The sequence below is a fragment of the Cynocephalus volans genome, chromosome 1, assembly GCF_027409185.1.
Source record: "Cynocephalus volans isolate mCynVol1 chromosome 1, mCynVol1.pri, whole genome shotgun sequence".
Lineage (NCBI taxonomy): Eukaryota > Metazoa > Chordata > Mammalia > Dermoptera > Cynocephalidae > Cynocephalus > Cynocephalus volans.
Genome location: NC_084460.1, coordinates 75,476,715 through 75,494,712, shown reverse-complemented (window position 1 = coordinate 75,494,712; position 17,998 = coordinate 75,476,715). Strand labels below are relative to the sequence as shown.

The window sequence follows — 17,998 nt, the reverse complement described above, 5'->3', positions numbered from 1 at the left end:
TTGCAGCCATAAATGGATACATGTATGGAAATCTGCCTGGGCTGAATATGTGCTTAGGAGACAAAGTTTCCTGGCACGTTCTTAGTGTGGGATCAGAGGAAGATTTACATGGGATATATTTTTCAGGAAATACCTTCACTTCCTTAGGAGCAAGGAAGGACACTGTAACTGTGTTTCCCCACACCTTTGAGACACTTTTGATGATACCTGATTCCACAGGTGAGTAGTGGATCCTCATTCAGCTTTAAGCCCATCCAAAGTATGCAGAAGCACTGTCTTTATATGCACTGAATATTCTGTTTGTACAGAAAAGAAAACAGAATTGATGCAAAGAATGCTTGGGAAAACTTTGCCTGCTCCATTTAATTTATAGGAGGCTTAGCATTGCATTTTCCTGTATGCAAAAATCCCCTCCGCCTCTCCAGGTCCTCTTCCTGGGCCTCCATCCTCTAAATCAACCCAGACTCCTCAAAAGATATCTTAAAGCCTTTTAACTTGTTTTCATTCTACTGTCTTCTGCATTTCTTACTGTTCTGTCCACTTGTTCCCCAGGCCTTCCTCCTGCTTTGACTTTACCCTGCTCTTCTGCTTTTCTCTCTGTACCTTCTCCTTGCTAACTTTGCTCCCTAGGCAGACGCTGAGCTTCAATGAGGTCGTTCCTTGCTGGCAACACTTTTTAAAAAGGCAGCTCATATCAGAGAATTTTGTGGGGATCAGGGGGACCTGGCTTCCCCTCTGAATCTAATTCCCTCACTCATAAAATAGGGATTGCAGTAACTTATAATTTACAAAAAGGAATAGATAATGATCAGTTGACATAGATATAATATAGTAAAGTGCCTGGCATATGTTAGATTTTCACTAAAATGTTAATTCCTTCTTTAATTGTGGAAATCCACCTTCACCTCCTTCCCCCCACCCCACCCCCCCGCCCCCATGTGTCTGTCATGGTGAAAAACTACTGACACGAATCAAATACCAGCTATACAGTAAACTAGCTGCTCTATAAATACCATGGCTTGGTATCTTCACTCTTTGTGATACCAAAGGTTCATTTAACTACCGTTTCTGTATTTCAGAATTTTAAATTTTACTTTCCAAACAAACATAACCTGTGATTCAGAGTAACTGGGGGAAAAGAGATCTTTCTCCGATGTGCTGTCTCTTCTCTTGCTGTTAGCAGATGCACTCACGCGCTTGCTCAGGGCAAGTTCTTTCCTGCCCTGCCCCACTGTCTTTCCCCTGCAGGGGTTTTCCTGAGCTTAAAATTTGCCTTCTCTCATTCTGGTTCCTACGCGATGTCAGCTGTAGCAATCACGCGGAGACGTCTGCTCTGTGTCAAGCACTGCTCTACAGCCCACACGGGATTATTTCATTCTGAACAAATTCTCTTTTCCAAACCCCCGGAGTCTGAAGGTTTTGCTTCCTTGTAGTCCTCTTGACTCTTATCCTCTATAAAAGTAACAGCAGCAACAGACATGTACAGAGTTGAGCAAGCATCAGTGCTGGCGAAGAGAATGTTAAGCAGCAGCATCAGAACACAACAGACATAAAATTACCAAAGTAAAAGAAAGAAAACTGGAATTCAGGTGGAGTTTACTGGTCTGAACCAGGCTGGAGTTTCTTTGTTGTGTGGTTTGTTTTTGTTGTGCTCATTGTTTCAGGTTTTGAACACATTGGACTGATTCCCTTCAACTTCCTTTCATTACCTTGCCGCTTCCTACCACTCTGACACACGTCACCTCCTCTCTTCTCGATTGTTTTAACAGCCTCCCAGCAGGTCTACCTTCCTCCACCTTGCCCACTCCAGTCTATCCTCATCACGGCTGCTAGAGTGTCCTTAGTTTGTTCATTGACTTAAAATCCCATGATGGCTCCCCTTTTCACTCAGGAAACATTGCAGCCACATGGCTGGCCCTCCACTCCCCTCTGACCTTGTCCCCTTGTCCTCTTGCCCTTGCTCACTCCAGCCAGACACACAGGCCTCTCAGATGGTCTTCAAACACAACAAACGGGCCCCGACTTGGGGCCCTGGCTACCAGTTTCCTTTCCTGATTGCTCTTCCTCCACACCTACCTCACCTCGTGTAAGTCTTTGCTCAAACGTCACCCCCATCAAGGCCTATCCCGATCACCCTACAAAATATGACTGGTTGCTCGCTTGAGCACCCTACCCCCCAAAACACTCAGAATGCACAGTGCTCCTCACACTGCTTTTTTCTTTAGTCCATAGCATTTACCACCTCCCAACATACACAAAAGTTACTTAATATGTTTACTGTCTACCTCCACAACATCCTGCAATGTAAACTCTGAGAGCAAAGATTTTTAACTATTTCCTTCTCTGATGTTTCCAAGTGCCTAGAAACATGTCTGGCACAAAGAAGATACCCAATAGATATTTGTTGAATTAATAAAAAAAATGAATGAATGACCTTACTATACTTCTTTGGGGGGCTATATCTTACAGATGACTTTACAGAGGAAAGAAATCTGAATGCAGTGCTTTGATCATTCCTTTCTTATTCATCTGTAGGAACTTTTAATGTGGTTTGTATAACAACACAGCACTATCAAGGAGGCATGAAACATAAATACCATGTGAGGCAGTGTTCCAAGCCAAACCCTGATCAAACACAATACCAGAAGGAGAAAAAGATTTACATCGCAGCTGAGGAAGTTGTATGGGATTATTCTCCTAGCAGGAAGTGGGAGACAGAATTACACCGCTTGCAAGAAGAGAAGTATGGTGATAGCTCTGGTCTCTGGCTGGAAAGGGTTGATTCTGAGTTTTCCTCCCTGTCCTTTCAGTCTTCCTGTCTGTGGGGGAGGGTGGGGGAGGTCTGTATTTATCTGTGTTTGGTATGGTGTGTGCATGTGTGATGGGTATGCAGCTGTGGTGTGTGTGTGCTCAGGATACTTTAATTGTAAATAACCTCAAAATTGGTGTGTATGAGGTATTCAACTGCAAATTACTTCAAAATCTTTCTAAGTAGCTGCACAGCTTACTCTGTGCTTCATTTCTCCCACCTTTCTTCTCACTTCTCGCACCCTTCCTTCCTGTGCCGTCCCATCCCCACAGCAACAGAAAACGGAACCTCGGCTACATCGAACATTTGGGATCAGTCAGATTTTTCTTTTGTCTTCATTTGTTTCTATCTCTATTCTTCTGGGAAGTTGATACCGAAGATGCTGGTTTTTCTCTTTTTGCACAATTTGATTTCCTTTTCTGGTTTTCTCTCTTACTGTTTATTCATTTATCAAAATTAAAATTTCACCCTGAAAACATTTTTTAAAATACAGAGTGAATATTCAACTACTTGGCCAGAATTGATTTTTTTTTTTTAAAGAGGCATTACTTTTCAAGGTAAAATGGCCTATAGGTATAAGAATTTCTTCCACATGAATACTTTGCGTGATTTCATGGGTAAATTAACTAACTTTGTGGTTTTTCATTTTTGTTTTCATTTTCTTAAAGTGTAACAGACATATATTTGGATAAAACTGGATCATTTCTTGGGTCCAAATACAAGAAAGTTGTATATGTTCAATATGATGATATTACATTCACAAATCCAACCAAAAGAAATGAAGATGAAAAACATCTGGATATATTAGGTATTGATAAGATTGGTTTTCGGGTTTTCTTCTCATCCTCCGCCACTACTGATTGTTGTACACATGCAGGATACTATCAACCTCCACCTTGACAGAGGAGAGTGCCTGTAATTCTAACTCTAATTCGTTTGCTGATAGGCATTTTTACTGGAGGAAGCAAGTATAAAATCCAGAATGCAAGGTGATTCAAGTATCATTTCCTTAAAAGTAAAGGTCAACTAGGAGACCTATAAGTCACCCCCAGCCACCCACATGTAACATTTCCAAAAGTCACATGGAATTTCCATGGGTCAAATGGTATTTCCAGAAATCGCATGTCACTTCCACATGCCTGACTCCTGTCTGAGTGCTGACATCTGTGTGTACATTGGAGGCCCTTTTTTTGTGTGGAACCCTGAGGAGATTGATTTACATGCTGATGAGGAGAGCTTTTGCTCTTCTTGGCTCCTCATCTGCCTCTAGAGTGTGTCCTGCCATGACCCTTGGAGGAAGCCCTGTGCTATCCAGTTGCTGCTGTTTTTAAGTGGGCCACTATCTTTAGTGACAGTTTGTTTTTCTAGGATTCTGGCCGAATACATAAGGATAAATAACACATTATAACTCTCTAGATCGTATTATTATTATTTATGCAAAAAGTAAAACATTTTATGGAAAAGGCAAAACAAGCATAATGTTTGGGAAGGTAGAATTGAGATAGGGACAAAGGTCCTGTTTTTAGCTTAGTATCTAGCATTTGCTGGGCACCTTCAGGACTCTGATTTTAGTAATTTAAGCACAAGTTTGAAGAGAGTTCTTGCTGCTTATTTCATCTCAAAACCATCTCTGTTTCAAAATTTTTAGAGCCAATGATTCAGTCTGCTTTCAAATAGAAAGAAGATTTAAATGAATGTTATACCTACATTTCCTGGCCTGGGATGGAAAGGCGAGAGAGTAACATAAAGGGGTCTTCAGTCTGAGAGAGGGAGAGTCACCCTGGGTCGGTACTCAGGCCTTGCCACTGCTCACAGCCTTACACCAGGGTGAAGGGGCAGGAGATAAAAGGCTTAAAAGATGAAGTTAGTCAAGAAAGAAAATAAAGGGCCGTATGCCTAAATTGCATGTCTTCCTAGGCATTAACTGATGCTCATTAAAGCAAGTTTTCTAGAGAAAGAGCTGATAAAAATTCTAAATGATTTACATTTTTTCAGGCAAAAGTAGTTTTATAAATGAGCAATGATCTATTTGTTGAATGTGTTTTTGTTTCATCTGGCTGCATGGTAACTAAAAGGATAAGAAGAAGTCACTATATAAATACTTAAGAGAACACGTAACTCATCATTTAAAATAAAAAACAATTACACACATTTTCTTTTTTGCATTTTCTAGGTCCATTAATATTTCTCAATCCTGGTCAAAAACTTCACGTTATCTTTAAAAATAAAGCCTCAAGACCATTTTCCATTCATGCTCATGGAGTGAAAACAGACTCTGCCGATGTCGTTGCAACACAGCCAGGTAACTGTTTTGAGAGAAAGAAAATTCTCACAGCTTTCAGGCAAGACTGTAAAGGAATGTTTTTTCTTAAATACGGGTGCAGTTCCAGATGAGAGAGACCAGTGGACTTCTTAAGAAGGGCCTGAAGGAGGAGTTTGGGAGGGTTCCAACTGCAAGTCTAGTTTGCTCCCAGATTGGGGCACCACAGGCAGAATTGTGAAGTGAGCCTCTGGTCTTCAGGCCGCCTCCCCAGCATGTACATTTCTCCTGTATGGTCATCCTTCTGGGTATTCCTACACTACATTCAGTCTCTCCAGCTCCACATGCTTAAAGTAGGGACTGACTACAAGATGCAGGAGGGGTGGGAGGGCAGGGAGCAGGCAGAGAGCTGATCCAGAGAGGGGAGGAAACGAACCCAAATACCAACACGTTGGCACAGCATGCCATCCTGCCCACCCAACTCAGAAGAAAACCAATACTGCTTAAATAAAATCACCCAGGAAGCAGACCCTGAAATGAAGATTCGTGTGTAGGCAGTGCTTTTGGGATTGACGACTATGGAGAAAGAGAAAGCAGTAGGATTGGGCAGAGGTGAGGGTGAGCAAAGATACAGCCACAGCAGAAGTCAACCCAAGCCCAGGAGAAGTTCTGAAGACAGATGACCCTCAGTTGTCCTGGGCTGTGTGAGAGAGCTGGGCCTCTGTGTCCCCACGTCAGTCATTGGATGCAGGCTTGGGCAAGTGGATGTCTTCAGGCAAGGCCAATGCTGAAGGAGGCTGACACCTGCTGGAGCAACAAGTCCTCACTGTTGAAGGGGGCATCTAAGAGGGGCATCAGAACATCTACCATAGTCACCCATCAACACAAGTAGTTCTGAGAATTAAGAGTATCAATGAAGGAGCCAAATTGAGAAAGAAAACATTTGTTAAACAGGGAGACTAAAGATAGACTTTGATGGTGGGCAAAATATTCCCTTTTGTTTTTAAAAAACAGACAGTCCTATGATGCTACCAACATGAATCTCCTATCAAGGGAGTTTGCAAGTCAGCCCTCTGTTCCAGTTAGTCACGAAAGGATTATATTGCATGTGTTTCATAAACACTTCTTAGTACCTGCTGTGTACTAGGCACTGTGTGGTGTGTTGAAAGGTGAAGGTTAGTACTAAGTAAATTGTTAAAGATTTGAAAGCGGGGAAGCTGTGGGTGGGGCTGATTAATGTAGGAGGAAGACTGTGTCAGGGGTGCTTGGGAAAATTAATTTAAGCCTCTATAAGTGAAAGATGTAGGATTATGGGGGAAGGGGGGCAACCAAAAGAACTTTACTGCCAGAGTAGAGAATGAAGATTCTATAGGACTAATGCAAACAGCTTTGGGGTCAGTGCGGAGGCACATGTAATCCACAAATTGGAAGGTTCAGAGCTAGGATTCAAGGATTTGTCACATTTCAAAGCCTAAGTTATTTTTACTACAGTTGTATTAGTCCATTTCTGTTGGCTTGCAACAAAATATACAGAACTGGGTGAATTATAAAGAAAACAAAATCTATTTCTTACAGTTTATGAGGCTGGTAAGTCCAAAGTCCATGTGGTGGTGGCAACAGTGACCCAGGTGTCTCACATTACATAATGGTGGACACAGAGAGAGCAGAGAGAGAGAGACAGACAGACTCTCCTCTCTGTTCTTTTAAAGTCCTCAGAACCACACACCTGACCACCAAAATCCATTCACTACTGCAGGTTCCTACAATCCAATCACCTCTTCAAGGCTCCACCTTTCAATTACTATAATAGGATTTTCCACCCTCTTGACAGTCACAGTGGGGGCCAAGTTTCTAATACATAAAACTTGGGGGACACAATTCAAGCTTCAGTGAGTTTTGTGGGGGACATAAATCAATCCACTACAACAGTAAATATTTGTTGAATAAATTAAATATTTAATGATTGACATTTTTCAATGGCAAAATCACTATAAGGTTTTGATTCAGTGACCCGGGGAACCGAACAGCCAACATCGATAGTGACATTGATGTCACATGCGGCCCAGGTCACGTGACACCCAGGGCTTCAGATGCCCCGTCTTGTGTAATCTCTACATCCCCATTTTATGTGCATGCGGAAATAGAAGCTCAGGAAATGTGAACACGTTGAACAGGATCACAAATCCAGGAGAAGTGGACCCAGAAGACAAGCGAGGACTGCACTGCCTCATATTTTTGTAGCTTTACTGTTTGCTCGTTATTTGATTCCACGTAAAAAAAGTCTGATTTAAAAAGCTTGTTTTAAATACACTTTGTTTGCCTATTTTAGGAAAAATTCAAACCTATACCTGGCAGATCCCTGACAGGAGTGGTCCTACTTCAAAGAACTTTGAGTGCATACCTTGGTTTTACTATTCAACTGTGGATGTGGTTAAGGTAAACTTTAAATCAAATCACAGTTTTTATCCTATCTCCTCTTAGAAATTATAATGGAAGGAAGAAAGGATTTATCATTGTTTTTAAAAAATCTTAGTTCTATGTAAGCTTTTAGTAAGTAACTTAAATATGGCTCACCTTTTAATCCTACATAAGTTTGCATTTTTCAAGAGCAAAATAAATGATTACATTATGTTTACTTAGATTTATGATATTTTCTAAAATGTCACTGTGAATTAGAAAATATATCTAACTATATGATAAAATCTTATAATTTGTACCATTGAATAGAATTTGAGTTACATAAAACCAAGTATAGAGTTTTAAAATTCTATGATTAATGAGAAATAAATATATATATATATATATATATATTTAAAACCTTCGACTCTGGAGTTCAAGTTTATTTGCATTGCAAAAAAAAAAAAAAAAAACCCAGCCCACATTCTCTTTTTGAACTCCTGCTTATCTTGGCCCACTCTGCCTACAACAAGAAACTGCACAGAGATTTAATTCCAAAACAAAATAAAGATTAACCTAGGCTCCCGACTAAAAGCTGCTGTGGGGCACAGACACATCCAGGAAGGGACTAAGTCCTTTTTAGACTACCCTGCCAACCAGCTCCAATGCCAGGGAATTCTAATTAAAATCAAAGTTCTGCTTTTTAATTAAAATTTCAAAAATAGACCTAAATCCTCTGAAGAATGTGTCTACAACACCTTTCAGAAGATTGTTGTTCTCTTTAGACTTCAGATCTAATGAGTGCAGTTACAGTTTTCCTTCAGTCAAGTCTTGAACATGTCAAACGTTTTGTTCCTCACTCTCAGACTTAAAATCCTAATAAACAAAACTTGGGATCTGACCTCACTAAAACCAAAACTTGATTCTACTCCTTTTATTGTTTGGGGGAAAATTTTAGTTGTGAGCACAGATAATAATCTTGCTTTGCCTCTTCAGGATCTTAACAGTGGACTGGTGGGGCCCCTGATCATATGTCGCAAAAACACCAAAACCAGCATCGTTCACCGTGTTCTCCTCTTCATGATTTTTGATGAGAACACATCCTGGTACTTTGAAGAAAATATCAAGACCTATTCCTTAGAACCAGACAAGGTGGACAGGAACAAAGACAGTTTTAACTTAAGCAACCAAATGCACGGTAAGATCTGCTAACTGGCTCACCGACTACACAGCCTGCAGGTTGTTCTGTACAAATGGAACAGATAAAGGTTCACACTGGCCAAGCTGGGCATGTACAGAATATGATCACCTAGAGCCGTAGTGTAGATCATGTAGGCCAGAGGGTGGCAATTTTTTTTTTTTTGTAAAGGGTCAGTTAGTAAAGAATTTAGGCTTGCAGGCCATGTGGTCTCTGTCATAAGCCATACTGTACTCTGCCATTTTAGAAAAAATAAAAATAAAAGCAGTCATAGACAATATGAAAACAAGTGAAAGTGGCTGCAAGCCAATAAAACTTCATTTATGGACACTAAAATTTTTATTTCATGTCATTTTCACGTGTCAAGAAAAAATGTTCTTTAAAATTTTTTTTCAGCTACTTAGAAATTTAAAAGCCATTCTTAGCTCATGGGCTATAGGAAGATAGGCAGAGGACTGGATCTGGACCATGGGCTGTGGACCACTGACTTAGCAGCATAGCAAATTCTCGTTCTTTCTGGAGCCATGGGGCAATGTGAGACCAGGAATATCAGCCAGCATTTCTGGAGAGCCTGAATGCACATTTTTCTAAGTGTTTTACCTGGATGAACACAGAGAGAGGGAAGCAGACTGAAGCGAACACGGTCTCACCCACCTTCCCCATGACCATTACCGAAGGGCTTCCCAGGCAGAACTTTTGAAAACTCCATGCTCATCAACCAAAGTTCTTTCACAAGTGAATCGCGACTGGGCAAGGCTAGATGACACACACACCCCCGCCCCACAGCCACCACCTAGAATCACAGTAATAAGACAATTATCCAAATAAAAAGCACAGAAACAATCTCACCTAGTCACCTTCTACCCAGCCAGACTTCTGGTTCCAGTCCTCTCCGCTGAGGAAGCTCCGGGGTACAGCTGGGTAAAGGATCCTTAACTAAGGCAAGTGAAATACGGTGATCTTCAACTTCTTAGGTGTTTTTTTTCCCCCAGAAATACATGTGAATTTAAAATTAACCCAAGGGCTATGTCCATTCTACGCATAGTCTTTTCATATGCATCATAGAGGGCACAAAGCACTTTACTAAGTCCTAAGGAGGTGCGAAAGCCCACAGGATGGGGTGTCTTTCCTCAGGTTGTTCATGGTCTAATGTGGATGCTGTGACAGAAATGCAAACACAGTCTGTGGTTTAAATTCTTATTTGGAAGGTTTGGAAAGGCTTCATGATAGGGAAGAAACATTGGAGTTAATAGGGATGCATGGGGGTCTGTCCGGTAGAAAAGCAGCAAAACGGCATTCCAGGTAGGTGGAAGACTGTGAGCTTATTACACAGCACTCAGGAAGAAAGAGCCAACAGAATTGCAGAAGAACTTGGATGCCCCATTCAGAATTTACACTCGATCCAAACCAGTTTCTCAGCCTGGGCACTACCGACATTTTGGGTGGGGTGACTCTTGGTTGAAGGGGTCCTGTGCATGGTAGATGTTTAGGAGCTTCCGTACCCTCTACCTACTAGATGCCAGTGGCACCTCCCCCCGAGTCATGACAACCAAAAATGTCTCCGGGATTTGCCAAATGTCCCCTATGAGACAAAATCACCTCCTGAGGAGAACCACTGTGCTGAAGGCACCAAGTACACTGCGATATGGCATGGCAGGGATGGACATGTACTCTAGGCACAACTTTGGCAATCATGTAGGCACGGGCAAGAAAAACTCTCTAGGATCAGACACAGCCATGAATGGATAGTTGGGTCATATGTAACAGCCTCTTCAGGCTGGCGCTAAAGTCCTCACAGGCTCTGAAAATATCAGTGATACTTTCTATAAGGTGTTTAAAAACCCCACAAAACCCCCACATTATTTTAAGTTCTTGTTGAATGTGATAAACTGTGTTTCCCCCCATCCCCCAGCAATTAACGGAAGAATGTTTGGAAATAACCAAGGTCTGACGTTTCACGTTGGGGATGAAGTGAACTGGTATCTGATCGGCATGGGGAGTGTATTTGACCTGCACACAGTTCACTTTCATGGTCACAGCTACACATACACGGTAAGAGCTTTCGGCAGATCCATTTGATGACTGTGGTACCTTGTAAACCAGTTATTGAGGTAGTATGGCAGGATAACAGGCCTGGAAAGGAAACAACGAAGCTGGAAGTTCCATACGTACGATCTATAATGTATTAGATGCAAGTAAATAATTATGAACTTCATTCTTCATATCCCAGGGACATTAGATAAATACTGGTGGAAGACGAAGTGCATTTCTCACCAATCTGATGTTCTCAATCTATCACAACTTTTGTTTTTTGAAAATTTTTAAACATTTGGTAGCATAAAAGAAAAATACCCAGAATGCTCATGTATACATTTTGCCACATTTGCTCTCTCCTATATTTTTTTCTGAACCCAATTGAAAGTAAATTGCAAGCATCATGATTCTTTACCCCTAAATACTATGGCATGTGCACCCTAAGAAGAAAGACAATCCCCACCCTACTACAATTATGCAATCAGCCTCAAAATTATATTAATTCAATGATACAAGCTAATATACAATTCATTCAAATATCCCCAGTTGTCCCTAAAATGCTCTTTATACATTTTGTTTGTTTGTTTGTTTGTTTTTAATTCAGGACCTAATCGTTTCATTCATAGTATTTGGCTGCCATCATTATATCTTTGCTAAAATCAGAAGAGACCCTCTGCCTTTTTTTTCTTGCTGTTTCATAACATTTAATTTTTGAAGGTTCCGGGCCAGTTTTATAGAATGTTCAGTATCTGCATGGGTTTGATAGTTTCCTCATGATTGGGTCCATGTCAAACAAATTCAGCAAGGACACTACATAGGTGCTCTTCTCATGAATCACACAAGAGGTCCGTGACGGCAATAGGTCCTAATACTGCTGAGACTACATTTGATAACTTGGTTAAGGTGATGTGAACCACTTCTCTCCATTTTAAAAGTATCTTCTTCCTCTTGAAATTAATAAATAAACTGTGAAGTGCTTTTTTAAAAATATACTTTATTTTCTAACAATTTTTCATCTTGTAGTTTTAAAAAGCATCCATTGATGATTCTTGCCAGAATCAATTTTTATAATGGGGATTAAAAAATGATGACTTTCTAATTCTATCATTCGTTCAATATTTATTATAAAATAAAAACTTGGAACTAGATCTCAACCAGTTTGCTGGTACCGTTTTTATTATTATTATTGTGATATTTTTCTTTTTTACGTATTTTTAGTCAGTCTTTTTATATCTTCCGTGTGAACTGCTTCTCCTCACCCCACCATTGATACTTCCTTACAATTGTCTTTTATGATCACTTTAGATTCATCATTTCTCTAACTTATATAAGTATTTAAAATTTTGTCCTTCGACTTTCAGTCTCCAAGTTAGTATCATTTATTTACTGAAGGAGCACTTTTAAGATATTTCTTCATCCCAATCCCATACATAACATTAATGTGTAATTTAAAACCAGTTGTACTCTTTGCATTTGACACTTCAGACATTTAATTCAACTGCCTGGCGTTAGCACAGTTTATCTTTTCTGAATTGTTAAGTTTCACATAAAGCTTTCCTGAACTCCAGAAGCATCATGTTCACAGCTTCTTTAGCGCACAGTGTGAGAATAAATTGAATGAGCGTGCACGACTTGGTTTACACAAAGCTTTTTTTGGTATGCTGCTTTCTCTCCCATTCTCTCTCTTTTTTTTTTTTTGTCTTTTTTTGTGACCGGCACCGCGCTCAACCAGTGAGCACCGGCCATCCCTATATAGGATCGGAACCTGCGGCGGGAGCGCTGCTGTGCTCCCAGCGCCACACTCTCCCGAGTGCGCCACGGGGTCGGCCCTCTCTACCATTCTTTAATGAACAAACTTTTTCCTCTTCAACTTTACTTTTTGGCATAATAAACTGTTTTTATTATAGGAACTTTTATATAATAAAGTAGACAGAATAATATAACAGACCCCCTTTACCCATGACCCAGCTCCAGCTACCATGTCCTTCTACACTTATCTACACTCCTCATATTTTTGAAGCAAAAGCTTAGATATTAGAATTATTATTAACTTCATAACTGTTCATATTAAAAACCTTAAAAATTGGAACAAAGGAGAAATTTAAAAGCTGGTTGGAGTGTCTTACAGGATATTTGATGTCAAATATAATAGATAGGTCAGTTCAGCAAATGCCTCTAACATGCCTAGAACCATGCTAAGTGTTGTGTGGAGCTGAAAGGAAATCAATGACTTATCTTTCAGGGGCTATTACATTAAATGAAGGATTAACAAGACAAAGAACTTTTCTTCAAGAAGGAAGTGGTAGAAGTTGATTTAAACTTTGGCTCTCACTCCAGAGTCTGAACTTTTGACTGTTTCACAAAACTGTCTCCCTTAAGAATGAGCCTATTTATACCACAGAGTCTAGTTGTCACCAGCGCTCAACTCTAGCTGTTCCCTGTCAACCCTTGTAGATGACCTCATCCGGCCTTCCCATCTTCAGGCCGAATTTAATTACTCCAGCGTGATGCAGCCACTGGGCTTTGCTCCCTGAAACTCCTGGGGATAGCAGAACAGCCTTCTGGGGTTACTAACCTGATGCTGAGACAAGCCAGCTCCTCACAGTTCATTCCCTAAAGCTACAGTCTCCTGGGGTACCAGGGCTCCAGGCATGTATTGCACATTTACTGGTGCCTTGGACATTGTTGATTTGTAGTAAAAATTTTTTCATATTGTTCTATACATTTTCTGACACCTTAGAAATGTGTCCTATGTCATTTATATTATTTTCACCTTAGATGCAAAATTAATCTTCCTAAATAGCAATGCCTTGAGCTCACACTCTGCATCCAACAGAAAACAGCTCAGCCTTCCTCCTGTCTGCCTCCCATTATCTCCAGGGAGTTTTGAGAGCCTACATTTCTCCCAGTCACCCCAACTCTGATTTCCTGCTGTTGCTCATGTCCCCTGCCTCTCACCCCCTGGGATGGGTATCTTTTCCATCTCTCTGTGCAGTTCCAAAAACAGAACATGTGCCATTTCCTTTGCTAGCTCTTCAGCAACCACAATATCAAGGCCATTGTGGATCACAGACTTTTAGTGAAAGTCTGGGCATAAATGAGATTTGTTTTGTTTTGTTTTTTTGTTTTTTGGGGGGGGGGCTGTGGTTTCTTTGTTGTCGTTGTTGTTGTTTTGCAATGCTATACAGTGAAAACACCTACCATTTAACAGTAGATGCCTCTGTTCTCAATCACCCTTCCACCATGCGTCACTGACAGCCTCTGGCTCTCCTACTGTTTATTCTCACCCTCAGCACTTGTTTTTCCGCATTCTTCCTCTCCAGACTCTTCTGACATCTTTTTTCTCCTCAAATATTCTGGTCTCTATCTTAAGCTGCAGTTCCCAACCTCCACCCCTACACACCATTCTCCAAATACCTCCCATTTTATTTTGCAGAACAATTTATCTCCCTCTTACTCTCCTCCTAATCCATCTGGACCAGGCTCTGGAGCTTCATCTCTTAAAATCAAAGTTGCCTAAAGAAGTAGTGCTTAGGAGAGAAATTGTTGTTAAGTAACAGCCCTCAGCCCCCAGCGCCAACTCCCAGAAGGCAGACTCAGCTGTAGGAGGCAGGGGAGTTCCTCCTCCTCTCTCTTTCCTATAACCATGAGTTTTTCTGATTAGCTGCATCTTGAGAAATGATCATCCTTCACATCACCAATATCCTTAGTTAGAAATATTTCAGTTGGAACCTTTGGGATTTGGGTGACTGGATGGTCTTTGAAATTTAGAGCATTCTGCTGTAAGAGATGCGGGCAAGGTATCTAACACCAGTACTGACCACAGGTACCTTTGTAGAGTGAGACATTTTCTTTGCACCCTGCCTAACATTGGGATGTCTGGGACGTACTCCTCCTCCAAACCCTCAATTGTATTCTGAGGACAGAAAAAAATAGCCCCAATGATTGGATCTGTGCAATGGTACTTAGTGCTTTCTAATTGTCATCTAACAAAGTGTATTAGAATTGGGGAGTTACAGCAAATGGTAAGATGTGTAAATGACTTATATCTTTTATAAACCATTTAATGATGTTTTATCTCTTTGTTAAGGATTCGGGACTGTATCGATCTGATGTTTATAACCTTCCTCCTGGGGTCTATCAAACTGTAAAGATGTATCCAAGAGATGTTGGAACCTGGTTATTTCACTGCCATGTTGGTGAACATATTCTGGGTGGAATGGAAAGCACTTACACTGTACTTAAAAGAAAAGGTAAGAGTTATTAGCCTAACTAATTATTAGTGGTCAGATTTAAATAAATATAGTGTTTATATAAGGATATTTGATCCATTGTACATTTACAGGATATAACACACCACTCACCACCACTCATTCATTCAAAGATTACTGTTTTGAGATGACCAATATACTCTGGTTTTATTTTCTTTATAAAACTTAGGGAACTGTTTATAATCTGATAAAAGATACTCTAGAGTTGAATGTAATTTCCAGACTCACATAATATATGCACAAGGTTTGAACAATTCGTAGAAGTTGAAATACAAATGTCTATTGAACCTATAAAATATCCAACTTTGCTAATAACCAAATCACTTAAAAATCACATTTAAACAACAATTAGATACCTTTTAAGTATATTTTGGCAAATATTTCTTTTTTAATGGTCATATCAATAACACTATTCTGAGATGGGTGCATTACATATACTTTGGTGATAATTCCACCTGGCAGTTGATCTTAAAACATTTTCCACAATGAAGAAAAAGATTGATCACTATTATATTTTATGCTAGTGGAAAACTGAAAATGAGCAAATGATCTACTATAAATTTGCTACATTTATCATCTAAAATATTATGAGGGGAGAGTCAGTGTGGACAGATCCTCTGAATCCTTTCTGAATATAAGGACTATGTTTCTCACAAAGCCAAAAACTGATTAGCCCAAAATATTATTTTTACCTACAACAACCTATTAATACCAATAATAATATCATTACTAATACAGCTCTAATAATCATTACTCTTAATCCTATTCATGTACATTCTTAGCAAAAGAGACTTTGGTGTGCTGTCCAAGAAATAAATGCCCCATTTAAAACATCGTTTCTTTGGGAAACTAGATTCTGCATTTCAAATAATATAAGCCAAACTTCGTTGGGTCTACACATCATCTGTCCCCATGGGTGTGTGACAATGATGTTCCTCTGAACTTAATAAGTAAACTTTTATGGCAAAAGTGATGGTAGTCATTTTAAGGATTTCTTTTAAGGATATTCTTGAGGCTTACATAAATATTGTATTTATTCTTTGAATGTATGTAGTCATTTAGTTTAATATTCTAACTTAGAAATTTATTATATAATATCAAGTTAACTCTGGAAGCTTTCTTTTTTGTAGCATAAATATCTTTCTGATATGAATATTGACAAGCCCATGAGCAGAGGCAAAGCTGCCAGAGAAGGAAAACTCCAGGGTCAAAGGAGTACAGGAGGGACCAGCTAAAGATGTTCATGACAATGTATCAGGAAAACTAGTTTGAAATAAATGTGTTCTTAGTAAGTTTTGTGTGTGAGCTGCTTCCTATTTCTGTAAGTTGACAGTGGGGTTATGTCTGTGCTGTGCCTGTAGTGGTGTAACAAGGCTTTTACCAAATGGCTGTAGGGGGTGGCAGGCGGGACAAAAAGAGCAAGTGCAAACTGAAGTCTTGATCAACTAGAAAAACAAAAAAACAAACCACGAACACGCAATTCAAGAATTTACCCTAAACTGCATCATTTGTAAACATTTAAGAAATGAAATTCTTACTCTTGCTTCCTCTTGCTATGTGATCTGTTTGTACCCACCAGCTGCCTGGTGCTTTCTGCCATGAGTAGAAGCAGCCTGAGGCGTGCGCCAGATGCAGCTGTCCCAGAATCACTTACAGGACTTCTGGTCAAGATGGCAGAATAGATAGTCCCCAGCATCACTCTCTCCCACAAATCAATCAATTTACAACTATAAAGAAGCAACGACAGCCAAGCTAGGGCTGGAAGAGCTCAGGGGAAGAGGAGGAGAGACCAACGGGGTACATGAAGGCAGGAGAAGCCATAATGAGAGAAAGAAAAAACTGCTCTGACCATTTCAAGCCCTGGCCACTTCCAGGCTGTAGCTGCTGAGTGCATGGAGCAGGAGCTGGCAAAAGCTGCAGCTGTGCCCTTCAGATGAAGTTGCTTGGAGATTACAGGGGAGAAGAGGGCTCTGATGGCCCCCAGGCCAGCAAGACCACTAATATGGTTCCCATGGACCCACATAGGAGTGAGGCGCCACAGACAACAGAAAAAGGAGCCACTCAGAGGCCAGCGAGTCATCACAAGGGACCGAAGCACGCCCGTCCCATGGGGAGTGTTTGCAGCACAGGTGGTGGGGGAGACGAGCCCTCTGGGGAACACTGGGGCACAGCAAGGACAGCTGATCTGTCCCCCAATCAGCGAAGGACCACTCAGAGGATACTGGTCAAGAATATAGAATTGCATGGGGTGCAGTTTGATGAAAAGACTCAGGTCCAGACCAGAGTTTCTACACAACCCAGGTGCACTGGATCTCAATAGACCCAGAAGTACCTATAAAGTGAACCATTAATTAAACCCTGAGCAGCACAAAAAGCCTTCCCTAGGGAAGCAGCAGCACAGTAGCAATTTAGCTCAACCACAGAGCTCAAGTGCTGGTCTCCACAGGAAGTTCCTCCATTTTAGAAGTAAACAGAGGACAACAAATTAGTTGTTGATGGTGGGAACAGCAAATAAGCCAACACAGACTGAAAGAAAAAACAAAGTGCCTGCAACCAGAGACAAAATTTGGTATTAACTAGTAAAGGTTTCATTTCACCAAAGAACACCTATAACACCTAAGGACTGAAAGTCCCTTGGGCTACCAAGCCAGAAAGTGGGGAGGTCCAGGGGCCTCAGCAATGCTCCCCTGACACCTGCAACCAGTCCCAAGGGTGGGGCCCTTGGACCTCCACCATGCACCCCTGACACCTGCAGCCAGCCCAGTGGCGACCTCCGAGCCACTGCAGGAAGTGCCTCAGGCTCTCCTGAGCTGGGGTGATGGGGAGCCAAGGGCCTTGGCCACGCCCCCCTCATACACACAGCCAGCCCAGCAGCCACCACCAAGCCTCAGCAAGAAGAGGCCTAGATTCCCCAGCTGGAGTGGTGGGGGGTGAGGGGTTTTGCCACACCCCCTGACATCTGCATCCAGCCCAGCAATGACCAAGCCACCACTGGAAGACCCCAGTGTCCCCTGTGGGAATGAGGGGGG

The 17,998-nt window shown here is 41.0% G+C and overlaps 1 protein-coding gene across 1 annotated transcript in view; it reads left to right on the top strand.

Annotated features, from left to right (window-relative positions):
* The window catches only part of LOC134381060 (ceruloplasmin-like), a 34,321-nt gene extending 18,128 nt beyond the window's left edge, over positions 1-16,193 (top strand). Inside the window, exons 12-20 of the mRNA XM_063101154.1 lie at positions 7-219; positions 2,536-2,743; positions 3,478-3,617; positions 4,983-5,111; positions 7,399-7,505; positions 8,463-8,664; positions 10,577-10,716; positions 14,789-14,951; positions 16,100-16,193. Coding sequence (XP_062957224.1) covers positions 7-219; positions 2,536-2,743; positions 3,478-3,617; positions 4,983-5,111; positions 7,399-7,505; positions 8,463-8,664; positions 10,577-10,716; positions 14,789-14,951; positions 16,100-16,104 — 1,307 coding nt within the window. The 3' untranslated portion in view covers positions 16,105-16,193. The remainder of the gene's footprint in view (positions 1-6; positions 220-2,535; positions 2,744-3,477; positions 3,618-4,982; positions 5,112-7,398; positions 7,506-8,462; positions 8,665-10,576; positions 10,717-14,788; positions 14,952-16,099) is intronic.
* Positions 16,194-17,998: the final 1,805 nt, after the last annotated feature.